The sequence below is a fragment of the Oxyura jamaicensis genome, chromosome 19 (assembly GCF_011077185.1).
Source record: "Oxyura jamaicensis isolate SHBP4307 breed ruddy duck chromosome 19, BPBGC_Ojam_1.0, whole genome shotgun sequence".
In the NCBI taxonomy this organism is placed as follows: Eukaryota; Metazoa; Chordata; class Aves; order Anseriformes; family Anatidae; genus Oxyura; species Oxyura jamaicensis.
In genome coordinates, this window is record NC_048911.1 from 7082507 (window position 1) to 7110227 (window position 27721).

The 27721-nt window shown below is 42.5% G+C and overlaps 1 protein-coding gene across 1 annotated transcript; it reads right to left on the reverse strand.

The window, feature by feature from the left end:
- Positions 1–217: 217 nt before the first annotated feature.
- Positions 218–22895, reverse strand: SLC6A4 (solute carrier family 6 member 4). The gene is made up of 14 exons (XM_035343385.1): positions 22538–22895; positions 14745–15357; positions 13922–14056; positions 13020–13239; positions 12456–12594; positions 11937–12071; positions 9956–10059; positions 9096–9223; positions 8900–9012; positions 7996–8127; positions 6778–6877; positions 6313–6413; positions 3418–3585; positions 218–2659 (listed from the first exon to the last, which is right to left on the reverse strand). The coding sequence occupies exons 2-14, from the start codon at positions 15205–15207 to the stop codon at positions 2585–2587; spliced, it is 2013 nt and encodes a 670-aa protein (XP_035199276.1). The 5' UTR covers positions 15208–15357; positions 22538–22895; the 3' UTR covers positions 218–2584.
- Positions 22896–27721: the final 4826 nt, after the last annotated feature.

Sequence of the window (27721 nt, forward strand, 5' to 3'; positions counted from 1 at the left end):
GTGATTTCTGCAGTTACTACCTTGCAAATTGTTCCACTGGAAATAATGTTCCCAGTTTCTTTGCAAGGGCTGAAAGGGGAACTTTGGTCTTGATGCAAATAATGCTCATATTTAACCATTTCTGCTACACCATCACCTTTCTTAATAAAAGGTAGCAGAATGTCTGTTAAAAGAGTCTTTAGCAAGTGTGTATTCAAAAATAACTAAAAGTTGGAACTGTAAGAGTTTAAAATATTTATTTATTTATGAGCCTAGCATGGAACAGAGTATCGGTTCTGGCAAGAAATACATCTGTAAGATATATCTATTGAAAAGTCCCATTTAGGAGGTAAGATACCTAGCATTAGTTGAACACCAGTCTAAAGAATAGAGAAGCTGGGTGGGGTTTTCTCCTTTATTTCCCACACTTGATACATATGAGTACATCGTTCATTTTACATTGACATTTCATATGTATTTTTTCAATGAATGAACTCATAACAGCAAAGTTTATTAAAAACCAGTAATTTTCTGATTGACAACTTGAAATCTGAATGCATTTTTATTACTAAACGGATTCTCAACTGTTTGTCTTTTCCTCACAATGAAGTCAGCTTTGGAAGTAGTTTTCAAGTACTCTTGAGGAATAAGCTTCAGAACTGGCCTGTATGAGTAACCATCCAGTAAGACAGATTTATTATGTTTTTCTGGTGGCAATGCAAGAACTTACTCCCTTTTTTGAAATAGTGTAGGAGACCTATGTTTGTAGTTTGGAAGGAACCATCATTGTCACTTTAAATTATTTCCTTATTGGAAGTTGGGCTTGAAACCTAAAGGTACAGGAAGTCAGTAGCTGAGGTGTAGGAGGCATTCCTCCACGAGGTGTCTGCACACCTAAGCAGAAAACCACAACAGAAGGAAGGAAAATGGTTTCAAATGGCAATTGCACCCTCACTGCTTTTCTCTAACCAGGTAAGTTCTTTGTACTGATGTAAACTCTCCAGTGGGTTTCTTAATGCCTGCTGCTCTGAATGTGTACCTAACATCGTTCTATTAGCAGGATGTTTCCTAAGTAGACCATGAAATACAAAAGAGATTTTACGCTCTATTTTACTTTACTTTTCATAGACTGTTATGATCTATGCGGTAGAGTAAAAATACAGTATCTTTACATAAATGACGACTGCTTAGGTTTATCTAAATTTCCACATAACTGCAGCAAAACCGTTGTCCTCCAGCTGGCTGCAGTCAGTCTAAAGGGCAGTTCCTGTTGGAAGGTGTATGTACATACCTAATAGGAAGAGATTAGTATGTGCATGGAAGTTAATTTGTGTTATCAGTGCCTCAAAATGTAATTCAAATAGTTCTGATCAGAACCTATCCTGCTGAACTCTACTTAACGTCTTGTTAAAAATTGAGCTCCTTTTCTTCCTTAGGGTGAAAGCTAAATGTATTCACATAAGAACAGGAGCTAGTAAATCTTCAGAGTAGGCTTGTGTAGCTTGGAAAACTTCCTTTTGTCAGCCAGCCAAAGGGATTGTTCTAAACTTTAGTTCTTTACTAGGAAAACAATAGAAAAAGCCGCAGGCTCCGGCCAATTTTAGCTGTGGAATTGACTTAAAAAAAATAAAGAAAAGCAGATCTTTGAGAGTCCACTTTTTGGCATCTGAACTCCAGATAATTCACTACTGGTATATAGTTTCCTTGGGAATAAACATTAGGTCTGTCAGTGCAATGATTTTTGCGAATATCTAGCTTATTTATGAAAACATTGGAGTAAGTGCTAGCAACTTAAATACTGGTGAGGTAACCCACGGTGTGTTTTGCTTGATTGCGTCTCATGGAAAGTGAAGCCTACATTACACAAATGGTTTTTGTAGAATGTATTAAGTAAGAAACAATTAATAGGAACTTAGAATCTATGAAATGTGGGAAATGAAAAGGAGGATAATGTTACCGTGTGTGTGTGCCAACTCGTGCGGAGTGCTATATGGTGCTGCTCGGGATTGTTTCCTCTTACATCATGACTCCCCTACAGACCTAGGGTTTGCAGAATTTACTAATATGTTTTCAGTTTATAAAACCCTGTGTTAATTGAGTAATATATGGCTATCGGAAATACTTCTGTATTTTTCACGGTAGTTTAAGCAATTAGAACCTTAGAAGCGAATACAACATTGCCCAGTACGAACGATCACATTGAGGAAAATACAGGGGTACTGCCACACACTTGCGATTCTAAACCTAATCCCACCCGCTGACACTCGTCCCACAGAGGCTTTGGCAACCACGCAGGCTTTCAACCAGCCCCAGTGCCCACGCGTGGAGCAGTGGTATTCTCATGCACACAGACGTCCTCGCGTTTCCAGAACGAATTGGTCCCAGTCAGTTCAGTCTGGTTAGAAGTGCTCGGCAGATTTCATCGGATTGCTTGGATAAATGTGCTGGAGGCATCACGTTTCCAAATGCCCATTGTCAGTGACAGAGCCTCCACTGAAAGCTCCTCCAGTTGTTATCTCAGCTGGAAACGTAATTCTTTGGGTGGGGAAGAGTATGGGGAAAGTTAGGTTTTCTGCTCCACCTCTCCCCCAGAAGACAGGTTAGCTTAAACTGCGTTCATGCGGATGTCTCCAATAGGAATTTCTGTAGCTGTTTCTGGAGTGATGCTTTTCAGAATACGCTGTTGGAAAGAAATCAGTATTAGAAGGTTTGTTTTTTTTTTTTCATTTTATAGGTAATAAATAACACTAGCAGCGTTTGAAAAGGGATTTGTGTTAAAATATTACTCTGGTTTGAGTTACGCCTCATCAGCTGCAAGACAAGGATGTTTCAGGGTTGTGTTATCCTAGCGTTATGAAATCGTAAGGGGCTACAGAAGTGCACAGTCTTAATGATTTGTAACAGATACGATTAAATCAGTTTGATAGCTGTCATGTTAATGCTTTTGGACTTTGATGTTTATGTGGGTACCCTGAGCTAGTTGAAAATATTCTCTCTGAACTGGTATTTACATGAACTTAGGAGAAATCCCCAAAATGTCATCACAGACCGTCATGGATTTATGGCAGAGAAATCCTACTGAGTGTGGGAGAGAAAAAGAAACTCATTCTTGTAAGCACACCCAGGGGAATTGGTCTTCCACTGGCTCAGGCACACATACGATGCTGTGTCATGTGTGATTTCTGGGGAAAGCCTCCAGCTCACCAGAGCTTAAAAAAACCTTAATTTAATGAATTGATATGCATACGCATCTCAACCCCCTCAGTGAGACCTGGGAGACTTGTAAATCACTCAGAATGGGCAAAAGACAATTAGCTGTCAGCAGGCTAGGAACAAAACCGCCCAGGGCATCAAATCCTAGAAAAATGAATGTATAATACTTCTAGACATCACCTCCTTCCTAACAGTCAAATAGAAACAACAGAGCCTACTGGATACCTCCTTAAGTGTTCCTGGAGTGACGATCAGCCGATAAACCATGTAGATTGGAATGCAGATGATAGAAGAGGTTCCTATGCAATAACCCACCACTGTGGTCCAGTAGGGGTAATTATAATCAAAAAGCCGTAGCTCAGGAGGGTTGGAAAGAAAGCTGCAAGTGACAAACTGAAAAAGAAACAAGAAAAGCATAAGCATGTATTTTGATAGCACGCACTGCTTCTTTAGGGAACTCTCTGTCCCAGAATAGCAGTCAATTTAAATCCTAGTACTTAAGACGGATTAAATGTATATTGATCCTGAACAAATCTCAAATGACATTAGTATCAATTAAATAATTAAAAAGCTTTTGGATATCCAAACTTGCCTTCAGGAAATCTAAAAGAGCTCAGGAGCTTTAGGATATAAGCCAACCAGCAACTGAAATAACCTGGGTAAAAATTGCCATTGGGATTGCTTATTCCATAAATATGTGTGCTGGTGTTTCTTGCCTAAGAAACATTAGGGAGAAAACTCAGGACCACACTTGTATATTTAAAGGAAAAAAAAAAAAAAAAAGAGAGAGAGAGAGGGATTAGATGAACAAAACCAGATTAATTGATACCAGTCTGTAGAATTTCATCCAGTTATCCTTGTATTGAGCCCTACAGCTTGGTTCCTGCTAAAAGATCCCTTCCAGAAAGGCATCACCTGGATTTTAAGCCACCAGAAATGAAAACTGTGCTGTTTCCCTTAGCAACTTGCCTCATATTTAACCATTATCAGCGTCAATTCTGGTTTGCCTGAATTTAACCTGCAGCCCCTGTGTTGTTTTCCTTATGCCATTCTTTGCTGGGTTCGAGACCCTGCTCATGCTCTCCCAAATACCGTTACAGCACTTACATATGGTAACCACAGCAGCCTCGCATTTCTCTGTGATGGGCTAAACAGGTTCCAATTTTTTTTCTGCTACTTACTTTCTACAAACTTAGCATATTTTTTGTGATATTCATCCGTATAGTTGTTGTTCTCTGGTAGCTTTTGCAAATGCCGGTACTAGTTTGGATACGGTATGCTGCTGTCACCTGTACGGATGCTGTTAGATGGCTTTCCTGCGTGTAGCCTATGAATCCAAAGATCACAGCAGCCCTGCCATGTACAGATAGCCTGGAACTGAGGTCTGAAATTTTAGCTTTGAACATGGTTTTTATGTGCTCATTCAGTTAAATTCTACAAGTATTGCGAGTGTCTACTCTGAAACAAGTGGGATGAGAAGTAATCCCTGCTGTAACAATTCAGCAACTACGTGGGAATAGGAAAAAAAAAAATGACTCATTTTAATTATTCCAACTTCGTTGTTCCTGTTGCTCTGCCCTCTTCCCTGCTTAAGACTGCTTAAGAATGATGCATTAAGATATGCTTCCTAACAGTTCATAACTCTTTCATATCCTCTGTGGTCATTTCCTTATTCCATAATCTGAGTGTGCTTTTTATTTTTAAGTATAATCAAAATAAATGAGTGGATTTTTAAAGTTAAACAAACATTACAACTTCCGCAGATAGCGGTGTGCCTACACCCATTTTATTTTTGTCATTTTCATCAGCGAGCAACTTGCTTAAAGGTTTAGGTCCCTAAGGAGGAATTTAGGGAGTAAATGACTTCGGTGTGATTCCGGGATTGCCTGTCTTGAGCAAGGCTGTACTGCTTCATGCTTCCTACAAAACGGGCCTGATTTTGGTGCTGCTCTTGGGTCTTCCTCGTCCCGTGTGTTCCCGGGCGGAAAAAAATTGGATAGCTAAGTCTTACTCAGAATTTGATTCATCGTCTTCACTCTGCACATCCTTCATGACTGAGAACCTTCTTGTGAAACAACAAATACTTTGTAGCTGAATACTCTGTGAATAATATTTGGGACTGCCCTTGGAAGGATCTCTGACTTGGTTTTTCCAGATGATTATTAGAAGATAAGGATTCTGTCCTTAAAATTTCCATTAAAATTTCCATAGAGAAATAACATGCTGCCTTCTGGGCTTTCCTTAGCTTGTTTTAGTTTCCGCAGCGAGGACAAATAGCTCTGCCTAGTTACCACATCACCAAAGCTGTTTGCTTCTGTTTATTTTACTGTTTTAGGATCACAAAGAGGACAGTAGTGTAAAAATTATTTGTGGTGTAACACTTTTATTTGCAGTCTTTTATTTTCCCCTTCATTTTTTCTATGGGTAATAAAATGAAATCTGTTAAACATGCATTGATCATTACAACGCTGTTTTGAATTTGTTCTGTAGGTCTTAAATGGACGTTCGGTGCTCATAAGCTCCATCTTGACCTGCCCTGCTCCCACTAAGGCCGGTGACAATAAAAGATAGCACGAACTAATTTTGGATCAGGAAATGAACACTTGATGTTAAAATGTTATCAATAATCCCGCCAAGTCAAACATTGGGACAGTATTTCCAATTCTGAAATGTAGATGTAGAAAGGCTGCAATTGGCTGCTGTAAATGTTGTATGGAGTACCTGAAGTGTCAGTCAGCAGTTACTGGGACAGTGTATTTACCTGCCTCGGTTTTGCTCCCCAGACAGTATGTTCCCTCATCATCTTTTATTTGCTGAGGCAAATATAAAGCAACAAAACAAAGTAATGTTTGTTCATGAGGGGGAAGGAGAGGAATTATTCATAGCCCAGTCTTGTTTACCTCGCTCATCTACAAAAATCCTCAAAATTGTGGTTTAGTAGCAAGACCTTGCAGCGTTGTCTTGGGTTCTTCACTAATCGGCATTTTGATTTCATGAGAATTGTTTCTAAAGAACTTCACAAGCAAATTCTGTAAACTTCTAGGAGTCTAAGGAGCTGCATTGTGCAATGATAATTTTCTTGTGCTGGATCCAAAAAGAAAAGCTATAAAGAAAACTCACCAAAAGGAAGATGGGGCTAATTGCTACCCAGCAAACTCGCCAGTACCAGCCTGGGGCAAAGCCGAGCATTTCCTTCACATCGTTGCAAAACTGGGTGATGCCTGTGGAGACAAGCAGGAGGAGTCGTGACAGCAGAAACACGTTTTTCCAAGTAGATGCATGCACAGCAAATCAATTCAGAACCCATCTTGAAACACTGTTTTCTTCCTGTAAGTCTTAACCACATTAAATCCTTAATTATTCTGAATGATATTCTCTTACTGTTCTAGATGTTGGTATGCATCTGTCAGAGAACAATCAGTAACAATTCTCACAGATTTGGTAACTAGAGAGTTTGTGGGAGGAAAAAAAGGCAAACTTTTCCCTGAGATGACGGCAATCTTGCCAGCAGACACAGGAAACACCGCTCCACAGGAGCTTGGGAGTGCTCACTAGCATCGTTTTGCCCCGCTGCAGGGAACATACCGTAGAACCAGGCCACAGCAACCGCTTCCAGGAACACCACTGTCAGGACAGCTGGGCCGGTGGCATACTCTTCAAACAGCTTCACCACATACGCGCCTCCCTGCAAAGGAGATCGTATGAGCAGTGAACCGGAGATCCAGTGACGGAAATCCTGGAACACTATTATTTTATTATTGCCTTCAGCTGGACCCGAATATTCACAGATGTGTAAGTTCTGCTGTGGTGTGACCTGTGAAAACCCCGACTGTGCTGCTGATCTGTTCGGGCTCCGTGTGAACATACTCCACCAGTGCCATGCAGAAGAGCTAAAAAGCTAAAAATCTGCTGGCTGTTCTAGTTGGATTTTAATGCACAAATGAGGTTTATTGGGGTGTGATGGAGTGGATTTTCGCATGCCCTCTGTGTCTTCTTCCTCCAACCTGAGTCATAGTTACAGAACAGGAAACAAATAGGGTGTTGCTGTGCTTTCCTTCCATTTGGGATGCCTAGAAGCAGATGAAGGAGGAGGACATTGCGTCCCAGAGAGGAACTACGTCTGCCTTTACTGTAAAATGCTTTAAACGAGAAGAGAGTTGTTAACGAGCAAGGGGAGTGAAGTGTGACAGGAAAGCCAAGTATTTTTTCCTTGTCCCTTATGATCATTGCATTCACAATTCAAAATTTAGCTTGTTGTGAAAATGAAATCCCACAAGTGGTGAAGGGGCAATTAAGGTGTGACTGCTGATGCTTTCCGGCTTGATTTGATGAGGAAGATCTGGGGCATTCATTGGCAGAAATCTCTGGAGAGCGGTCCAGCAATAGTCACAGCAATCTCTAACAGGTATTTTTTTAATCGTTCTTTTTAAAATATTTTTCAAACATTGGGTAAAAGAAAGTAACAAGTCCCATTATTTTTAAACATGGAGGTTGGGAGAGTGAGAAGTAAACCACGTAGGCAGTGTGGACGCATCTCTGCTTGCTGATTTAGCAGCTGGGGCAGCAGCTGCGTCATTGTGACTTGTGGCATGGTAGGGTTTGCTGAATTGCAGCGCGATTGTTTCACAACACGTTTCCTAGTGAGAGATACTGTTCATTACAAATACGGGTTTCTAACATGTAAAGAAAACAGGCCAGAGATTTAATCTGACTTCCTGAATCTTATTTAAAAAAACACTCTCCAAGATGTCATTTGCAGAAAGCTGCCAGTAAGGAAAGCTGAGGAGCGGGTAAAATACTTACAAATGTCAGGGTTGCTAACGACCCCAAAAAGCAAATGATGATCAGGCCGAGGACAAACAATTCCCTGCGTTTGCTCCAGACATGAGGGAATTCATCCAGTACTCCAGTAATCACTCCTTCTAGTCCCGCAAACTGAAAAATCAATGGAAGACAGAGGACAGTTTTACCAGGAAAAGGAGTTTTAGACGATTGAAACACTGGTGTTTTATTCTGCCTGTAGAGTTGGTACAACTACTATTCGGACAGACTTTCCTCGGAATTTTTTCAACTCTTTAGGGCAGGGATTTAGTCTTCCCTCATCAGTAAGAAGTGCCTGTCACCCAGAGGAAGCATTGTATCACAATTAATAAGCTACTGATAAGACTGCAACCAAGACTGTGCAGCCAGCCGAGTTCAGCCTTCCTGGAAGGAGCTGATTCACAATCTCTAAAAACAGGCTTACGTAGCAAATTTTTAGAACATCTTTTTTGCAGTGCTATTGAGAAGGCTTTCACTAGCTCCCACCTTCTAAATCCAATTAGTGTGGAAAAAAATCCTGAATTTACTAATTGATTTCTAAGTTTACAAGTACAGAAGAGAAGGAACCTGCAAGGCTGCATTCAACCAGGGATTTATAAATCAAGTGCTTCAGCCGTGTTCCCAGGTCTCTTACTATTTATCACAGTGACTTTGACAAATCATTTAATTTTATTTAGGCCTCAGATTCTCCAACATCAAAACTGGAGGAAGAGTGGCTGTCTCACAGAAGGTGCGTGGAGATCCCAGTCTTGCTTTAGAACCCTTTGGTGACAGCACCATGGTTGTAATTCTGCTTCGTCCGGTGTTCGCTGGGGTAAGGCCATCATACACCCAGTGCCATTCATCCACCTCTTCAGATCTGCTCTCTGAGATCTGGTCTACTCACCGTGCTGTCTAATCCCAGCGTGAGTAACATCAGGAAAAATATGATGGCAAAGAAAGTTGAAGCAGGCATGTTTGCAATGGCCTCGGCGTAGGTAATGAAGAGCAGACTGGGTCCTGGTATAGGAATTGGAGGTAATTGTTAGCACAGTGCAAATACATTCTCTTAGAGGAGAGATCTGTACAAAAAGTTAGCCTACCAGTGTCTTTGGCAACTTCCGATACGTCTTCATTCCTCATCTCAGCCATGTATCCCAGCACAGTGAAAATGACAAATCCAGACACAAAACTAGTCAGACAGTTCACGGTACTGGTAACCAGAGCGTCTCTGCAACAGAAGACCTAACTCATATCAGGGAATCGGCGTCTGATGGGAAGGGTAGTTTGCTACCAGACGGGGTGAGTTACTCATCAGAACAGAGTCCTAGAGAAACTTGGGGAATGCGGTGAAAAGAACTAGCAGTGGAGTTTGGAAAGCAAGCAACCAACCAACAACAAAGCTACTTCTCATTGCTTTTTCTAAGGAAGAACTTCAAACAGGTTATAACATCAGTCTGGCACGGGATTAAATGCTGGATTTGTGCTTACAGAAATACTGGACTTCTAAAAGGATTGGAATTACTATAGGAATATTAAAGAATGGAGGAGGAATATATTTAATTGTATAAGTAGCAGTTTTTAAGAAAATAAGGAAACAAACAGCTACAGATCACCTTTCAGCTCCAGACTTTAGTCATATCCATACCAACTGACGGGAGTAAGTAACTGTAATCTGATGGTTTGTCAGTGGACTGTGCCATTTTCTTTTGGCACATTTCTACATCTTAGTTTCCTTGCTCTAATTGGTAGAGATTCTTTCTTTTGGGGTAGGCAAATAGAGAGAAAACTGTTTTAGATTGCAGATGCTTTGAATAAGGACTTCTGTTACAGCACTGTCTGATTTATGCGTATACAGGTTTGGCAATTCAGTGTCTTTCACCAGCACCGTGTTTCTTTTTCATTAATACAAACACCTATATGTATGTATTTAATTTTACATACAGAATAAGTTAGAACTCACTGGTAGCAGTTGTTATGGAACTTGTTGTAGCTGGCATAAGCCAATAGGACCCCAAAGCCTGGACCAAGGGAGAAAAAAATCTGAGCTGCTGCATCCACCCAAACCTGAAAAATAGTAAAGTCAGGAAAAAAGGGTGTGAAACAGACTGATCGAGTTTGGCAGACAATATCACTTAGCCATACAAAATTAGGTTTCACTACTCTGATTACATTCTAGTCCTGGTCTAACGAACATTTTGTTAAAAGAGTACGTTGGAATATGAATTGTTTTTTAGATTTGAGACAGGTACTAACATCCACTGTAGTTTTTGTGTCTTTGCTGTGGTTGTGTTCATTGGTGATGTAATTAGGATTTATTTCAAGGAATTCACCGTGGATAAAATGTTACTGTATTTCTTTATACACTAAGTACTAACTTCTGACAGAATCTTAGATTCATTCACAGTGATTTGCCTGTAATCAGATTAACGTAGCTTTTGCAGTGTATAAAAAACTCTGTCCATGATTTCATGGTGGGCTTGGCCCACCTTTCTTCCTCCAAGCTCTGTGTGATGTGTAATAGTCCAGTGTTTGGCTGTGCATCCTCTGGGCTAAGCAGCAGATGATCGCTGCCTATATTTTTCCTCGATGCATTAAAATGCATTCAGCAGTGTGGGTGCAGTTCTGGTTCGAAGGACTTGATGCAGCTTTGTTGTAGCCATGACAGATGCAAGTGTGATGATCTTGTTATGAAAAGCCTGTTGTACTTGAAAAGTGGCCACAGCCTTAATGGGTAGTGTTCCTAAAGTACTAATATCAGCTCTCTTTCTGAAGGTGAAAGCTCACATTCGTCTCTTCTCTTTTGATGGAAGCCTGGAGTTCATTACACCTCATTTCTAATACTCTCCTGTATCGCGTGAGGCCATCCCGTATCAGCCACAGACAGAACTCTGTCATCGTCCAGCACACACAGATTGCAATCTGCTGTCCTCACTTCAGATACATCCAATACAATATCAATGCCCTTTATTGCTTTTTCAGAAGATGTGGTCCCTTATTGGAGATGCTGCTTTATCAGAGACTGGTGTCTTTTCATTTCCTCTTCATTCAAAACTCTCCATATCAGCTGGGCAGTGGCAGACTTGCAAACATTGGAATTTTTTATCTTTGTATTTGTAGTATTTATTGCTTTGGGGGTGTTCCCTCACCCTCCCCACTAGAGACTTTCATAAGCAGCAAAGTCTGCGCAGCCTCGTGCCTGATGGACTGCTTGTCATCCCCAGAGCGCAAAGCAAAATCAGATGCTGGAAGGTTTTTGTGGTTAGCTCGGTATTGTCCTCATTCCTCCTTTCTTTTTGAACTTTGGGTGTGTGTACAGGCCTAACTGACCTCTTCCTTCTCCAGAGCACTCGCACATATCCACTGATCACTGAGTCGTGCGTTAGCTGGCAGCTAGAGACTCTTTGGGCTTTTCTGCCAGAGACTGTCACCGGTTGGAGATCTTAAGTTTCAGCTCTGGTAACTGCACTTTAAATAGGGGTAACTGGAGCTACTGCTGGGTGGGGGAAGTCTGCCAGTTTCTCCCCTCCCGGGCAGAAAACCCGTGGCGAACTCAGATGTTAGGGTTTAGTAAAATTAGTTTGCTCAATGTGACTGCCATAAAGGACTGTGTTGCAGCGTAGCAGGGATCATAACAGCTTCTTGCTCGATGCCAGGCTGTTCACCATTCCCTAATAGCTCGAGCTAAACTGATGGTGGGCTTAAGTAGCTGAATAGAACCAGAGAACCTGTCTAATCTTAAAAACAAACCAAAAAACTACTGCATAATTATGGAAAGAGTAGGATGACTGTTCACACAAGAGCATGAAGTTAGGCCTTTGAGTCCAAACTAAGATGTGTGTGTAATCATGCTCAGTGCTGGGAGTAGGCACTGAAGTTTATACATGCTGATATCCATGCTGAGTGGCTAAAAGTGAATCCCGGCCCTTTTATAATGCTTTTACCTCAGTGGCCAGGAGTTTCTGCCAGTCCGGTTTCAGGTAGTAGAGGACACCTCTCCAGGCTCCGGGCAGAGTTGCACCTCTCACTAGCAGGATGAAGAGGATGATGTACGGGAAGGTGGCGGTCACCCACACCACCTGCGAGGGGAACATGAAGGTAGCGTTTGCCGTAGGTAGAGAATTAACAGATAATAAGAATTAAACAATTGATAACTCTTAGCATTTATAGCATTTTCATGTGAACTTCTCAAAAGTTCTGTGAGTGGGCAGTTGGCACACAAATACCCACGCTTTCTCTGGGCAGGGTTGCTCTTGTCCACAGAACGGTGGCATAAGTTACTGTTGTGGTGTATTACTTGGGTGACAGTCGCAGTCACTGCGGTAAGAGCTTCCCGAATACACGAGGCCATAACCCCTGCCGTGAAGGCAGTCTGGGATAATTCTCTGTCGTGTTAATTGGCTCCTTTAGAACTGCTGCTAGGCTATACTGTACCAAGTGGTTTGTCTTGCTTTTGCATTCACCTTGCCAGATGTTTTGACCCCTTTCCAGATGCTGAAGTATACAATGGTGAAGATTAACAATAAACAGAGGGTCAATTGCCAGCTAATGCCCCCCAGGTCATCCAGCCCATTGGACCTATGCACCTGTAGAACTTGGCGGCTGAAAGAGGAAAGAAAAACACAGTGTAGATATTTTTGTAACAAATACTTATGTTCAGTATGCTTTGAGCAGTCCCATACTGTGGTCTGAGCATTACAAGTAGTCCTGAGGCCTTGATAAGTAGCCTTCAGAGTCATATCATTTGGGATTTTTTTAATTACAGGCTTGATATTTGTGGTACACCAGTGATGATAAATGATAAGTGTTGACAGCTGATAAAGGCCAGAAAATTGCGAACCTTTGAACTAAAGTACAGAGCACCCTCCCACACACCCTAAGCATACATACCCCTACAAGTACTTGATTATTTGAATACTTTAGAAAAGAATACTCTCACTAAACACCCCTGCTCCCCTCCAAAGAAAACCTTGCTACGTGCTCCACTGTTCTGTCTGATATTACCGTCCTCACTTACATGCACTTACGTATAAAATTCTTCTGCAGGAGAGATGGAGTACAGGGTCCAGCTGACGTTGTCCTTGCTGAAGTAGTTCGTGCAGTTGCCCGTGTTCCAGGCGTTTGTGCAGCTGGTCCACGGCAGCTCCGTCGTGAAGGAGGACACGAGGTAGTAAAAGGCCCATGCCATAATGGTGTTGTAGTAGGAGGCCACGTAAAGATCGATTATACAGATGGCAAAGCCAATTCCTAGTAAGGTAGGAAATAATTCCAGGGAGTGAGTGAGTTTTGGGCCACAGAAAAGAAGGAATTGCTTATTCACATCAACTACAGTTAGTAATTGTGTAAGGCAGCTCTGCAGGAGGCACACACACCCTGTCCTGTGTCTACCACACTGGAATTTCTTGTGGCTTCAGAAACATTCAGGCTCTGATTCCAAAAAAGCATTCTTAGTCAAGAGAAAATACGCTTAAATAGTTTGAGCTCTAGCAAGAGTAACAAGCGTGTAGAATAGGTCTTTCTATTCTAAAAGACTGCAAACAGGGATTCATTTCCTTGTATCTTGGACATAGAAAGAGTGGATCCTTCTTTCTTGTTTTTAATTTTGGGCTCAGTAATATTGTAATTATTTTAGGAATTATTTTTTTGCTTGTTTATTTTTTTTTCAAGCTCGGGTCAGACATAATGGCCTGGCCTCTCTCTAGTCAATCGGAGAGCTGCACATCACGTGTATATGAGAGCACACACACACATCTACAGATATATACATAAAGTCTTACGAAAGCTTTCTTTGTAAAGCCAAAATCTTGTGTAGAACTAGCCTTACTTTGCTTTAAGTGGTTTTCATTTTTTTTTCAGAAATGTCATCTTTATAGGAAAATCTTTCAGTTACTCAGAAAGTTCCTAGTAATTTTCCATTTTCCTTCATTACCTTTGAAAATGGGACATATTTTTCTCCAGATTGAGATGCACCCATTCCTGTGGTACTGTCCTAACGCTAGTTCCATGTAGAAGAGAGGAATACCTCCAAAGATGGCCATAATTGTGTACGGAATGAGGAATGCTCCTGCAAGAAAGCAAGCAGATGGTTACAATTCTTCCTAGGACTTCCACCAGTACCAACACCCCACAAAGTTCTTTCTATCCCCAGGGAAAATGTGTTTCCCCTCCTTAGCCAGTGTGCCATTCTGGATTATCCTGGGATTTCTCAGCAGGGTGACTACACAGCAGGATGAATGAGAAGCAGCACTCAGGCCAGGCTTCTCACATTTCTGTAATAAATATAGGTGGGGTTCACAAAGACCTTACTGCTTCTATGATGGATACAATTGTGAGATACAGACAAAAATAATCAACTTCAGCAGAGTGCCTGTGTACGTCAGGGAGGCAGAAATCTTCCCTGTCGTAGCTCTCCTTGATTAGATTTGTGTTTTGGCTGCAATGTCAGTGAGTCTGTCCTAGCGTTCCTGGTGAGTGTTTTGACACGTTGGTTTACGTGGTTGTAGACAGCCCTGGGGCAGGGCTTGAGCGTCTTCTCCTGCAGGGTTGTTGTGTACCTAACCAGCTTTCAGCTTCTAGTTGTACTGATTTTTTATATCTTATCCTAGCCCACTGCTTAGGTTTTTCAGTCTGCTTCAGAAGTATTTTCCCCTTACTCATTTGTTGTGTGTGGTATTAAAATGAGCCACTAAACTCATTCATTTCTAAGCAAGGAAGCGGGGTGTTAAAAGCAACATACAGAACCAGTCACTGACCTCCTCCGTTTTGATAGCATATGTAAGGAAATCTCCACACATTTCCCAGATCCACTGCGTACCCGATGACAGAGAGCAGAAAGTCAATTTTTTTGCTCCAGGTCTCTCTGTCTTCCAGCTCCATCAGCTGCTGCTGGCCCTCAGCTCCGCAGGTGGTGGAGGTGGTGGTCGTGGTGGTGGTCGTGGCTGCGGGGGCAGTGCACTGGGCATCTTCCACCCCTCCCATCCCATTGCAAGGACCAGAGCTCTGAACCCCTGAATAACCATTTGAGATCGGAGCTGCCTCCTCCTTATCTCCCTGGCTGGGATGGACTTTGTTCCCATCCTCCACTAGCCGCAGGGCAGATTTAGGGTTCCTGATCAGAAGTCCGTTCTCTTTGCAGTCTTCTCCTTCGTTGCAGCCTGAGACATCTTTCTTGGAAGTCAGCAGCTGAGTCTCATTGCTCGTTGCCTTTTTTTCCATTTTTCCAAGCGTTGTCCTGCTCAGTTGCAGAGGGACAGCAGCACGGCCGCGTGGCTTCTTTCCCCACGCTTTTGTTTCCACTGTATTCCCAATGCTCTTAGAACTCCCCCTCCATTTTTAAATCCATCAGACTGAAGGCACGAACACCATCTAAGAAATGAAAAATAGTTTTTAAAAAAATCTGTTACTGGGCTTATTCATGCTGGTAATTTCATGTTACCAGCACTTGCAACACTTTCTGTGATTAAAATACTCCTGGAAATAAATCACCACCACAGCATGCAATGTGATGTTTAGCAGATAATCCATTCAGGATGTACCAGCCAAACTCTCGGCTTTGTACAGAGAAAGGAAAGAAGCAATCATCCTCTCCTGCAGCTGCAGATGGTGTACCTGGCTTATAACAGACCAGCAGATCTGTTATACCCGGCAGTTCTGCTGGATTTTATGCATTGTGGGGCAACTCGCAGGCAATCACAGTCCTGCTGTCTTCTGGTACCGAGTTGTCCCTCTGAGCACGGGTTTCACAGCCGGGGAGGTTGTGGGACTCCCAGTTTGCACACATCAGGGTGGAGCATAGTGCTTGGCTTGTGTTTGCCTTTTTGTAAGTTCATCCCGTGATTTCTACCGTTAATTTCATCCAGTATTAAGAGCGCAGAATTAATTAAACAAATACTTAGATAACAATAGATATACAAGTTACATTTTATGACCATGTTTCTTTAGAAATCGCACTGTGTCTGCCACACCTAGAAGCAGATCTGGAAGGCTTAAATGAAAGTTTAGGAAAGTATTTAAATGCCAGTGGTTTTGCATGAACTAACTTTTAATGTTCAGCTGATGCTAATAACGGGAAAAAAAAAGATCGGGAGACTTCAGTTTGTTTTGAGTCAGTAAGAACTAGCATTGGGGTCTACATAGGACAAAATTTGTCTCCCATTTTATTTAACTCCTCAGAGAAATGAAGGCATTTCTCACTCTATTTGGGTCTGCTCATGCTGTGGTTCCAGCCCTGGGAAGGGCACCGGGTGCTGCCCCTAAGGGACTGCGCTGCCAGCAGAAACCCTGCACCGAGTGACTCCCTGGCTTTCCCTGAGGAATGCAGGGGAAACGAGCCATTCAGAGATAAAAAAGAATAAAGCAATTAACTTTTCCTCGAGAATAAAAAACGAACAGAAAAAGGACTGATTCCTCGGGTCGTGTCCTGTTTTCCGCTCCTTTGTTAGGTGGTGTGAATGCCCAGCTGCCCTTAACGAAATGTCGGAATAGGAGCTGAGCCTTGGTGCTGCACATGCACTAACCTTGCTCTATGGCTAGGAAAGTGTCACACAATCCGTGACACCCCCACACACTAAATGACGATAATTACCACTCATTTTCCCTTTTCGAAGCATTTTGTATCGCAGTAACTACCAGTGCAACATCCTGAGCACAAGGATAAGCATTATTTCACTTTCAACTGCTGGAAAAAAACCTAGAGCAGCGAGGGTATATTACTGCTCACTGCCAGAGCTATTAAAACTCACGTCTTTTGCCAGCGTTCAGTCTTGGAAAAAGACAGTTTGCTAAGCCTCTTCCTCAACAAGCAAGCAGAAGGAAAGTTGCAGGGGATGTTCTCCAGCGAGAAGTCCCTCGAAGGTATTTTCGCAGCTTCCAGAAACCTCTCGTTTGTTCCCGCTTACGTTCTGTGCTCACCCTGATAATGTTCTCATCACACAGCCAGCAGCGTATATCAATGCGTAATTCCTACAATTGCAGCACTTTGCTACTACTAGTTAATCATCCACAAAGACCGAAACATCTTCAGGATCCCAGAGAAAAATACTATGGCAAAGAAGAGTAAATTCCATTTTACCTGCAAGACTATAAAACTTGAGTGTCTTTGGAGTCCGAAACCTTCCACATGTCCCAAAAGAGCTTGTGCAGATGAAAACGGCTCTACCGCCACTGGTAGCAACATGAAAATCCTAGGAAAAGCCACAGCCAATCCTTCTCCCCATCGTGGATAGAGCATGTGAAGTGTAAGAAAGGGATATGGAAAAGTAACCTGAGCCCTTCTGGACTTTATACCTCTTACTCATAAGTGGGAAAGCAGTAAAGGATGTTGATTTAACTTCATTATCTTGTGAAACTGAATTTTCCACACCTGAGAATTAAGCATTTAGTGTATTTATAAAACATTTTGCTTCCGCACATAGACACTTCTTGGCACATTCCTACCGAGGAAAGATTGTCGAAGATATCGTTGGTTTCCTGGATCTGTGACAAGGTCGTTGTCTTACCCAGAGGAAAGGAATATCACATCGCTTTACATAGCTAGGTAGGATTTTCAGTAGTTTGAGCCTCAAGTATGCATAACGGCTCGTGAGCTTTGAGGGGCTTTAGCTGGAATTTGAACTATTTCTTTCTGAAAGTGAATTACAGCTCGTCAGCTACCATGGGAAATCTCTGCAGTGAGACTCCAGAGCTATGCGGTGGTGTTCACAGGAGCAGAGTTGGCACATGAAAACAGACCCATAAGGTTTCATTATCCAGTAAAAAAAATATAAAAAAGGCAGGAGAATGTACTTTTTTTTTTCTTCTTCTCATAATTCAAGAAAAAAATATCTGAAGGAATTGCAACTGCTACAAACAGTGGCAACAGTGGCAGAAGTAGAGCCCTTGGAGTTGAGAAGTACTCTAGGATTATTAGGGACAATCGCCAGGAGAAAATTATACTGTTAGTGAAGGATTTTGCCCAGCCCAGCCTCCGCTTAATTACACGTGCCCATCTCCCTGCAGGACCTAGTGTTACACGCCTTCAGAGCGAATGATGTAAGGAATGGCAATTTAGTACGGATTTTTGATCTGAGCTGTTGCAAAGGTTGCTCTTACATAAATTCATCTTGGCTTCTTATCACCAACCTAGTTAGCTAAAGATAAAAAGGAAAAAGAAAAAAAAAAAAAAAAAAGGAAAAGTAAAAAAGAAAGCTGTGCCTTTTTCGTTTTGTAATGTGACTTTGCTCTTTTTGGCTGTGCCTTTTGTCTTTTGTTTTGCAAGTGCGACCTTGCTCTTTTGGAGACCCTTCGTGCCTGAGCCTTTTCTCCCTCTGGTGCCCCTGCTGTCCTGTGGGCAGCTGCCCCCTGTGCTGCCAGCTGTCCTGTCCCCTCCGTGTGCCAGGAGAGCCGGGAGAGAGCCACAGCTCTGCCCTGGGCTCCCAGCTCTGCCTCACCCGATGGAGCGCCGGGATGGAGAACCCCAGCCGTGTGCTTCTTGGGGCTTGGCTGCAGCCACCAACGCGCTTCACATAGGGCAAACATTAAATACACGGTAATTTTTGGTTGCTCCTACACAGAGCTGAATTTCAGCCAGCCCCGGAGCTGCACAAACCCAACTCCTTTCCTCTACCAGAGCAGTCCTAGAGGAGCATCCCTGCCCTGGGGTCCGGTTCCTTTCCGAGCAGGGAGCCTCGGAGTTGGTGTCTCGTTGCCTTGCTCATTTCTGGAGGCATGCAGTGACCTCTCGTGGCAATGTGGGAATCCCTTTCCTTTAATGAGCCGCCACGCAATAGAATAAATCTTCCTAGCACTTCAATACAAAATGATTTGCCCTTCCTCTGTATATTTAAAGGAGAAATTTGACTTTTAATGTGCCTAGGGGACTGAAACAATCAGGCTGAGGTGCAGCAAATACCGGATGCTCCAAGGGAGGCAAACCTTGGTGTCACCTGGCGAACACTTCGGTGGCAGGCAGCACCAGGCTTCTTCAGGCTGACTCTGCACCCCTGCAGAAATGGTTACCGGCCTCCCAGTGATCAAATACAGTGTGATCTGCAAACATACATTTGCATACATTTTGCTTCCAACAAATTATTTTCCTTTGTAATGTGTTAATTTTTTTAAGCAGCGCTTGCCGGAGTACCAGCCACCGCCAGGGTTGCAGCTGCGCTGCCGTGCTGAAGCTCCCCCTCTTGCCACCCCTCCAGCTGCACTGTTTCTGGCCAGTTTCATGCTAGCACCTGCAAAAAATTAAACGGCTTGGAAGCCTAAGACAAAAAGTCAATCCATGCTGTTGGCAAACAGCATTGAACGGCGAGATGCTTTCTGCTGACTTGACCTACATCTCACTGCCATCACCCAGTATGAAGAGCGCCGTGCTCGTGTCGCTGCTGCAGCGCACGTTACCCCCTGCCATGAAGTCGCAGGTCACATGGAAAGAGCCCAAGGAAACCCTTTTGTCTGGAATATCCCGCAAGTGGTTTGTGTGACGAGAGAGAAGTCAGGTATCCCCCCAGAAAAAGGCTGTCTTGTTTGCCTCCAGTCAGACTCTGCCTTTCCGCACAGGGGAGGTTTGTGCCTGGGATGGCAGTGGGAACCTTGTAAAAACCGATCCTTTTCCTGTGCTTTTGGGGTCTGGGAGTGCCTGCTTTGCTGCCGTGTGGTGTGCAAGAGTATAGAGGCTTCATATCTATCCTGATTTTGCACAGGCCGGGAGTAACCCTTTAATCAAATTATTACAGGATAGCCTAGATGCTGCTGTACCGCAGGGAGCTGTTAGAAAATACAGAAGGACAGCCATTTAAATGTTAAAGCTAGACTGTGCTACATTGCAATGAATTTTACCTGGTTTGTCATAGATGAGTCACATTTCGAGTTCATAAGTCAAAAAAATAGTAACTTATGCTTTTGAATACGTTCACATGTACTTATTTCATCAAAAATAGGGGAATACGAAGAACATCCTTTTCTATTAACTTGCTTCCTTGAGGTGAGGTGATAGGAAGTGTGACAGATTGTATGTCACGTTTCAAAACCTGATATTCATTAATACATAACAAGGTGATGCATTGGTGTTACATGCAAAGCAGACCTAAGCCCACGTGTAAAGCACAACAACCGAGAAATGATCTCTTCAGGTGCTTTTTTGTTTGTTTGTTTGCTTCTCTAGCCTGTTTTAAAAGAATCAAAACTGATTTGGGCTAAGGAGGGATCAAAACACTCTGAAATTAATGGGTCCAGTGTTTTTTTTCCATACATTGCATTTTACACATTTGCATACATTGTATTTTATAAGAAATCTGCAGCATGTAGGTAGCAAACTGGGCCTGTATATGAATATTTGCACTCCTCCCAGGGCTGGCTCCCATTCTCATTAAAGGAGAGTAGAACTGTACTCGACCAGCAGTCCCCCTGAGACAATGACCCTTCTGGGGGAATAAAGGGCTGCTGAGGCAGGAGCAGCCCAAGGAGTGAGCTCTCCAGTTAACTCGTGTGTGCCCAGATAAGGCTTAGTACAGGTAAGATGTGGAAATAGTTCTGGAAACTATTGTACTGGGGGAATACCAACTTGTACTGTCAGCCTCACAGCATCGCCTTGCCCATGTTTCGGTCTGAAATTCAGGAGTCAGCAGAAAAGGGAGATTTTACCTGGAGAAATGTGCGGAGAAGGAGGTGCAGTATAGGAGTGGGAATGCTGCCAAGCTGAGGACAGTTATTTAAAGAACAGAGAGAGGGGAGGAAAATGCATTTTATTGGCTTGAGAGTATCCACATGGAGTGCAAGGAAACAGATAAGCTTGGAGGGAATGATATTCCTTTTGTAGTCTTCCTCAAATTATTTATATCAGCTTGGAGGAAGGGCTGTAAAACAGCAAATGTCACCAAGGAACAGGGCACTGCTCCATGATATATCTGCACAGGGACGTTCATCCGCACAGTGGTTCAAGAAGAAGACCCGTTTGCACACTCAGAAGTCACAGACTGGCTGCACGTATATGCCAGCATACACACACAGCATGGGAATGGTGTTGTGTGAAGAAAGCAAAGAAATGGTCACCAGGTGATGTTTCACTGAAGGACATTTGCTCCTGGCTGTCTCCAAGACGCAGCCCCTTTATTCAGGCTCCCAGCTCTGCCTGAGTACTTTGTGAAACTCTTATCCCGTGGACGGCTCCCTTATGTTGTGTATCAGTTCTGTAAGCCACGAATTGCCAGCTCAACAGAGCTGCAGGAACGCAGTTTTGGGAAAGAGTTAAAACGTCAGCATCAGATGGGACCCCGGGATACAGAGTGAACGTTTCGTTCGGCTTCTAATGCTGTTTCTAATGAAAAGTCAGCAGTTTCTAGTTCCTTGGACGGAAACAGGAAAGAGCTTAAATACACCGCACATTTCCCTGTGTGGGAATAGCTTAGGGTTTTTATTAAATTTCCAGTTTGGAGTCAGTTTTTGTTAATTTGTAGAATCATTTCAAATTCACCACCCTGTTCGGTTACCAAACAGTCCCAAAGCCGTCACTTGCCAAGTTCCCGAAGTACTCTCCAGGACAATTATGATCAATTCACTCATCAGAAGCACAGAAGATGACGCCTAGCTGCATGAGAGCTTTCCTGTTAAAATGCCTGTCAGCCAGCAGCCCACATTTAAAAAATGTCACAAACCTCCAAAGCACCCAAAGGCATTAAATGCTCTGTCCTTGCCTTCCCAGGCTCTCTTGACACAACAAAAAGTGACAATTCATATGTTCGGTTACATTGCATTCCTCACTGCAACTTCAGTCTGACTTGGACTGACCCAGCAAGGCAGTTTCAGCAGTAACACGACTGACTGTGCATATATTTATGTACGGATTCATTACTTACAATAAACCTGTCCCATTGAGCTAGATAATTTACTGTGCTGGCACAGTTTGCCTTTTAAAATACAATTTAATTTGGTTAATAAATTTACCATTTTAAAGTAAATGATTTGCAATGATATATATATATTTTTTTGCTTCGGATTCTGCTGCTTTTCTCCATTTTTCATTATAGTTCATTTTAATTTTGGTAAACTTGATATAAACCCTGCTTTAATAATGCGGACTGCCAAGACTCTAATATTTCAGACTGTCACAACATGTTCAGCTACAGGCATTTGACTCCCAACATTCGTAAGTGCTGGACAAGTGCCCGAACGAGACAGAGAAAGGCATATAACAGCAGGAAAGCAAAGCATAAAAAGTTTTTTTTTGAAAAAAAAAAAAAGAGTAAACTTTCACCAAAAAATAATACATTTTTTTTTCCAGAGCTTTGTTAAATGTTCTTTTTCCCCAGTGTTTTAGAAATCATTCTAAGACCTTAGAAGTTGACTTAAAAATGAAGCAATTAATACATTTATAGGACTGAAAGTGTCATCAGCATTTCAGGCTTTAGAGCCAAAGTTGGAAGAGGCAAGGAGAAGTTAAGGAACCTCTGGTGCCTGCTTGCTTCGGAAGGTAAGCTCTGCTGACAGCCTTCCAGGAGTCCATCTGGATTTCACAAAGTACTTTAGGTAGCTGCGTGTGAAAAAACAAAATCATAAAGTCTTTTATTACCTGTCTCTCGGCCGGGTTTGAAGTGCTTTCCCTGGAGTTATCCAAGCTGGAGCAACCTTCACCCACATTTACTGCAGCGGCTCGGGAACGCAGCCTGTGGGCAACTCAGCATCTTGGGGAGGTTTTTGTACACCAGTCCCCCTCACATGGTCTGATTTCCAGATAATCTGCTGCCAAAGAGCTCTTTAAGAATTTTTGCGTCACTTTAGTCAAATAAACTTTATGTTTCACCAGGGCTGCAGCTCAGTTTTCCTCCTGGAGGTGGGTGGCTACATTTGTGTGTTCCGATCGCTTCAAAAGAGCAGGATCCAATGAAGGCAGAGGGAGAGCGAGGGAGGCTTTTCTGGTAAGGGCCAGCTTTGCTGCCTGTTATTACAGCTATAAATAACAGGACGGTGATGATGAAGGGGCTGACAAATGGGACTGAAGTTTTGAGGGAGTCAGTAAATTACAAGTTTGCAGGTGGCTCTGCAGATTGTGTACCGATAGGGGTATTAGCACAGCAAAGGGGCTTGGAAGCAGTAATGTTATTTCTGAGCACTTACATTTCTTTAAGGAAGAAATTTGTTGTAAAGCGTTAAGCAGAAATTCTTTAAAAAGCGTTTTCCTACGTCAGTAAAATCAACAAGTAATTTCCTTTCTTCCTAGTGCTCCTCAGCATACCTCACCTCCAACACGTGCTTTTCCATCTGCTTCTTCCACCCAGGATTTCTTCCTTCTGAAACTCCACAATTTGTTTATAAAAAGCCACAAATAGCAGGGCAATGAAATATTCCCGTAGTTTAGGTGGCAGGTTTGAAAAAGAAAGTGGAAAACCAGAATGGGGACAAATGAGCGTAGCTGCTTGTTAGCTCTGTTTTTCAGAGACTTGTTCCAGACAATTAAGTGGAAAATCAAAAAACAAAACAAACAGAAAACTATTAAAAATGAAAACCATAGGGTTATAATTAGCATATTCCTTTTTATTATTTCCTTCTGGTCTCTTAATGCTAGCAGCAGTCAGCCAGCAGCGTGCCATTTGCACCATCTGAGGGACAGCTCAGGTATTGCAATTCCAAACAGATGTGGATCAGAATCGACTTTTACTTTCCCATTAATTCTTGTGGCAGTACCCTAAAAATGTTTTATCAGTTAAGTTTTTTCCCCTTAAGTAATAGTAGAGATGTTTTGGTTTTTGGTGAAAATAGCAATGTCTAATTTGTCTCCTCTCTGTGTTCCCCTCTTGCACTCTCCAAAATAAACAGCTTTGGTCGTGTTAATCTCTGCTTAGCTGCAGACAGGACAAAAAAGCCCAGCAGGTTAGTGCTCTGGCATACTGTAATCGTTCGCGGTCTGAAGAGGACAAACACCACCGTGCCTCACCCCCCTAAACCTTTCTTGAGATCAGAGCACAGTATGTTAATGCGTGTCTCCATCTGGGGATGAGTCCCTGTGGTTTGGGCAGGAGGCTTTGGGAGGTGGGAGGACAGATGGGACAGTAGGAGGAACCTGCACCTTCCTTTGCACACAGGGGTGATTTCCAGTTCACCGCTGCTGGGAAACGGGAATGGATCACTTACCCTACCCTCTTACGCGAAATAAAAGCTCTGCGTCTGCTTTGTTTCTCTCTGCTTTTCGCGAAATAATACCTTTTTTTTTTTTTCGCGAAATGATACCTTTTTTTTTTTTCGCGAAATGATACCTTTTTTTTTTAAGTCACGACCTTTCTCTGAGGTTATTCTCTATCTCAGGCTCTGCTTAGAGTAGGTTCTTTGACCAAGTTCCGCAACACTGGCACACCATTCATCAGCTACATTGCTTTCATCTGGGCTTATTAGTGGCCCCCAGTATCAGTATTTAATTATTTTTGTAGGGTAAGCAGAGCTGCAATGTGAAAAACAGCATATGAACAACACAAAACCACCTTTCATGACTTAGCCTGGCCTTTCTGTTCCTTTTTATTTTTTTTCTTCCATTAATGTCTTCTGCAGCAGCATGGGTTTTGTTGTTGTTGTTTTAATTTCTTGCCAAACAGTCTGGAGCCTTTGGGGCGTAACGTAAATAACAGACTTAAGATTTCAGGCTGACCCCTCAGCATTAGGACACTCATTTATCCCATATGTAAAAACTTCTGGGTGCTGAACTGAGTCAGTTCCAGAATTTCAGTGAATTTTCTGTATGTCAGGGGGCAAAATCAGAAAAACAAGAGGAAAAGAACCAGACCTCACACGAGACATAAATTCAGACACTTCCACAGTTCTCCACAGAGAAAGCAGCCGTATTTCCAGCCACCAATGCCAGCACAGGAATGGGAAGCACCAGCGAAATTACCTGCTAACAGCAGTACCAGCTGTACCGAGGGATTAGTAGTAATTCTGCAAGCATGTCTCTGATTCACGGCCAATAAGAGGATAGGAACAATCTTGCAAATAACATAAAGTAAACAAATCCTAAAATATTCATTTGTTGCTCTCTTTTGCTTAGTTAGGAATCAGATTACGTGTAGAAGCCATTAAGATTGGCTTTGGGATAAAAGAAATTCTGATTGTCCTTCCTTGCTGTTCTGTAAGCTGACCGTGCTGGGATATTCAGCTGGCAGGTAGGTGGATTTGGAGATGTTTTGTTGCTTCCACCAGAGCATTGATCGGAAAAATGCGACTCTGAGAACCTACAAAGTGCCCCTGGAAGTAACCTCACCTCCTGCCTCTTCCTTTTCTTAGTTAGCAGTACTTACTGTTTTCTGACTTCGAACTGAAACTGAGGTAGAGAACTTGTATAACATTATCTGTCAGTATTTTCCAACTGTTGGAGTAACTCTGAGTTGTCACATGAAAACTACGTGGCTTTATTGACAGAAACTGGAAAAGGAAACTCTTAGTTGGCTGGTTCCTCAAAAATCCAAAGGTCTTCTTGAGAGCATGCAAAAGATTCAAACTAAACAAACAGCACGGAAACACAGACGTGAATAATTGTTTTTCCTTTTTTTATTCTAACCTAATAACCTTTTTATCAGTTTTATTTATTTGCTTTTGTGACCTGGGTTTACAGCTCATAAGGCATAGAGCTAGCTTTGCCAAGCGACTACACCTGTAGCAAGCTGGGCTTATTCCCCAGTGATTTCCATTCCATGCGTTGAAGAGAGTTCAATTTTTGATCTTTTCTGGAGCATTTCCTGAAGACCAGAGCTAAGCAGTCTGCTTCTCGATTACACGCTCCCCTGCTGCCCTGTGCCAACTCAGCTCCTTCCATCACCTCCGAGCTGTGAACTTCCACCAAGGCAAAGAGGTCGAGGTTTCCCGCAGCACCTCGTGCTGCACAGCACACGGACACCTTTCTCAGCCTCCGTACGGAGCACACAGCCTCTCCATCACCTACTCAGCTGTCCTGATGCTTGATCCCCCAGCTGAGGGGTGCTGATCACAGCCCCTTTGCCCTGCCAGCACAAAAGGGCGGCGTGACCCAGTAAACCATCGTGTCTTCTCTGAGGCAACGACTGAGGTGCAATCTCTTCAACATCTTTTCACCAGAAAAATTAAGGATGTGCAAATAAACTGCAAGGAACTTGGATTCTGGATTTTTTTTAACACTTAACGTGAATAAGGTGTTGTACTAGCTAGCAGTACCCAAAGTTCATTAAAGCTGGACCCTAATACAAAAATAAGTGAAAACTAAAGAGTAAAGGAGGCAGTTGTAGCTAATTACTTTGTCATTTTGGTTTTCTTTCCTTGTGCAAGAAGAATTTCCTCTGCTTTAGAACATCTCTCAGAAGACTGTGGATGTTTTTAATTCTTTGCGGCCATACCCACCAGAATAGTACACATCTAGGTGAAACCCAGGGTGTTTTCAGAAACTTTTCTGCCTTAAACTAGATGTGATATCAACAGGAGCTGTTAGTGGAACATGTTTCTACATACTGATTTTAGTTGTGTTTCAAACTCTAATTTACAAACACACTCACAGGTAAAATACGAGCGTGCCGTATGGATAACAAGGACAGCTACATAGCAAGTGCCTGCAGCTAGTGATTCCTTTGAAAGTCACGGGACTGGTTTTTGTGGATTATCATCACCTAGGCAGCAAAACAGAGAATATCCTACCTCATATTGCGCCAGCCTTCAATTACAGATAGTCATTACCGTGAACCTTGGAACTGTTTGTTCAACTGCCCTTGAAGTTCTCGCAGCAGAAACACAGCTTTCACTTTGACTAACTCATTTCCCCTCCTTTTCCCCACTCCTAAAGAATGTATAAAATTGCTGGGCATAAATGCAGAACTGCTTCTGCCAGATTGGCTTCGTTTCTCCTATTCTGTGTTTTAGCCATGTGGATTTTCTGTGCTTATTTAAAGGAAAAAAAAAAAAACCATACTGTTGTTAAAGCTGTACTGGGAAATATCTGGGCAAGTACTCCAGAGATAAGCACAACACCAGACAATACTTTTTAAACACTCAAATTAACAAAAACTGGCTTGGAAGCAGTTCTTGATTTATCAAACTCAATCATCAGAGCTGCCACAGGCAACGAGAATGTTAGCCAGTTAAACTCCAGAGAAAAAGTTAATTGTCCTTGGCTGCTATAGTCCTCTGGTAGAAAGCGTAGAGGGAATAGAACTAGCATAATGTCACAAGCAGAAAGTTGAAAAACTAAAATACTGACCTTTTGACAGAAAAAAGCACCAAAAAACACATGCATTAGTCATAATGAAAATATTGTGCATAATACAGCTTCCCCAGAGATTTGGCTTTGTGTCAGAGCCACCAGGGTTCTGCATCAAGTACAGGGCTGTTTACACGCCTTGATGCAAGTAACAGCACGAGGTAGGAATTGTGCATCGCATACCCACAAGGGCAGAAGGGACCTCAAAGGATCATCCGGCCCATCCCTTTGCCAAAAGGAAGGATCAGCTCTATCAATGTCATTTCTGAAATGTTTTTCTGTAACCTTCCAGTGAAGAAGATCTTTAACAATGGAGGGAGGCATCACATCCTCAGGCAATCCATTTTTTTCTTTACATTCCTTATCACTAGAAAGCTTTTCCTAATTTCACTGAGTCTTGTAGTTGAAACCCATGACTTTTTGATCCATTTATCATGAGCAGTGGTAACAAACAATTCCCTATCTATGTACGAATTCAAAGAATGTGACATCTCCTCTTTTCTGACTCAACACCATGGTTCTTCCAGCCTTTTACCACTCATTTCCATA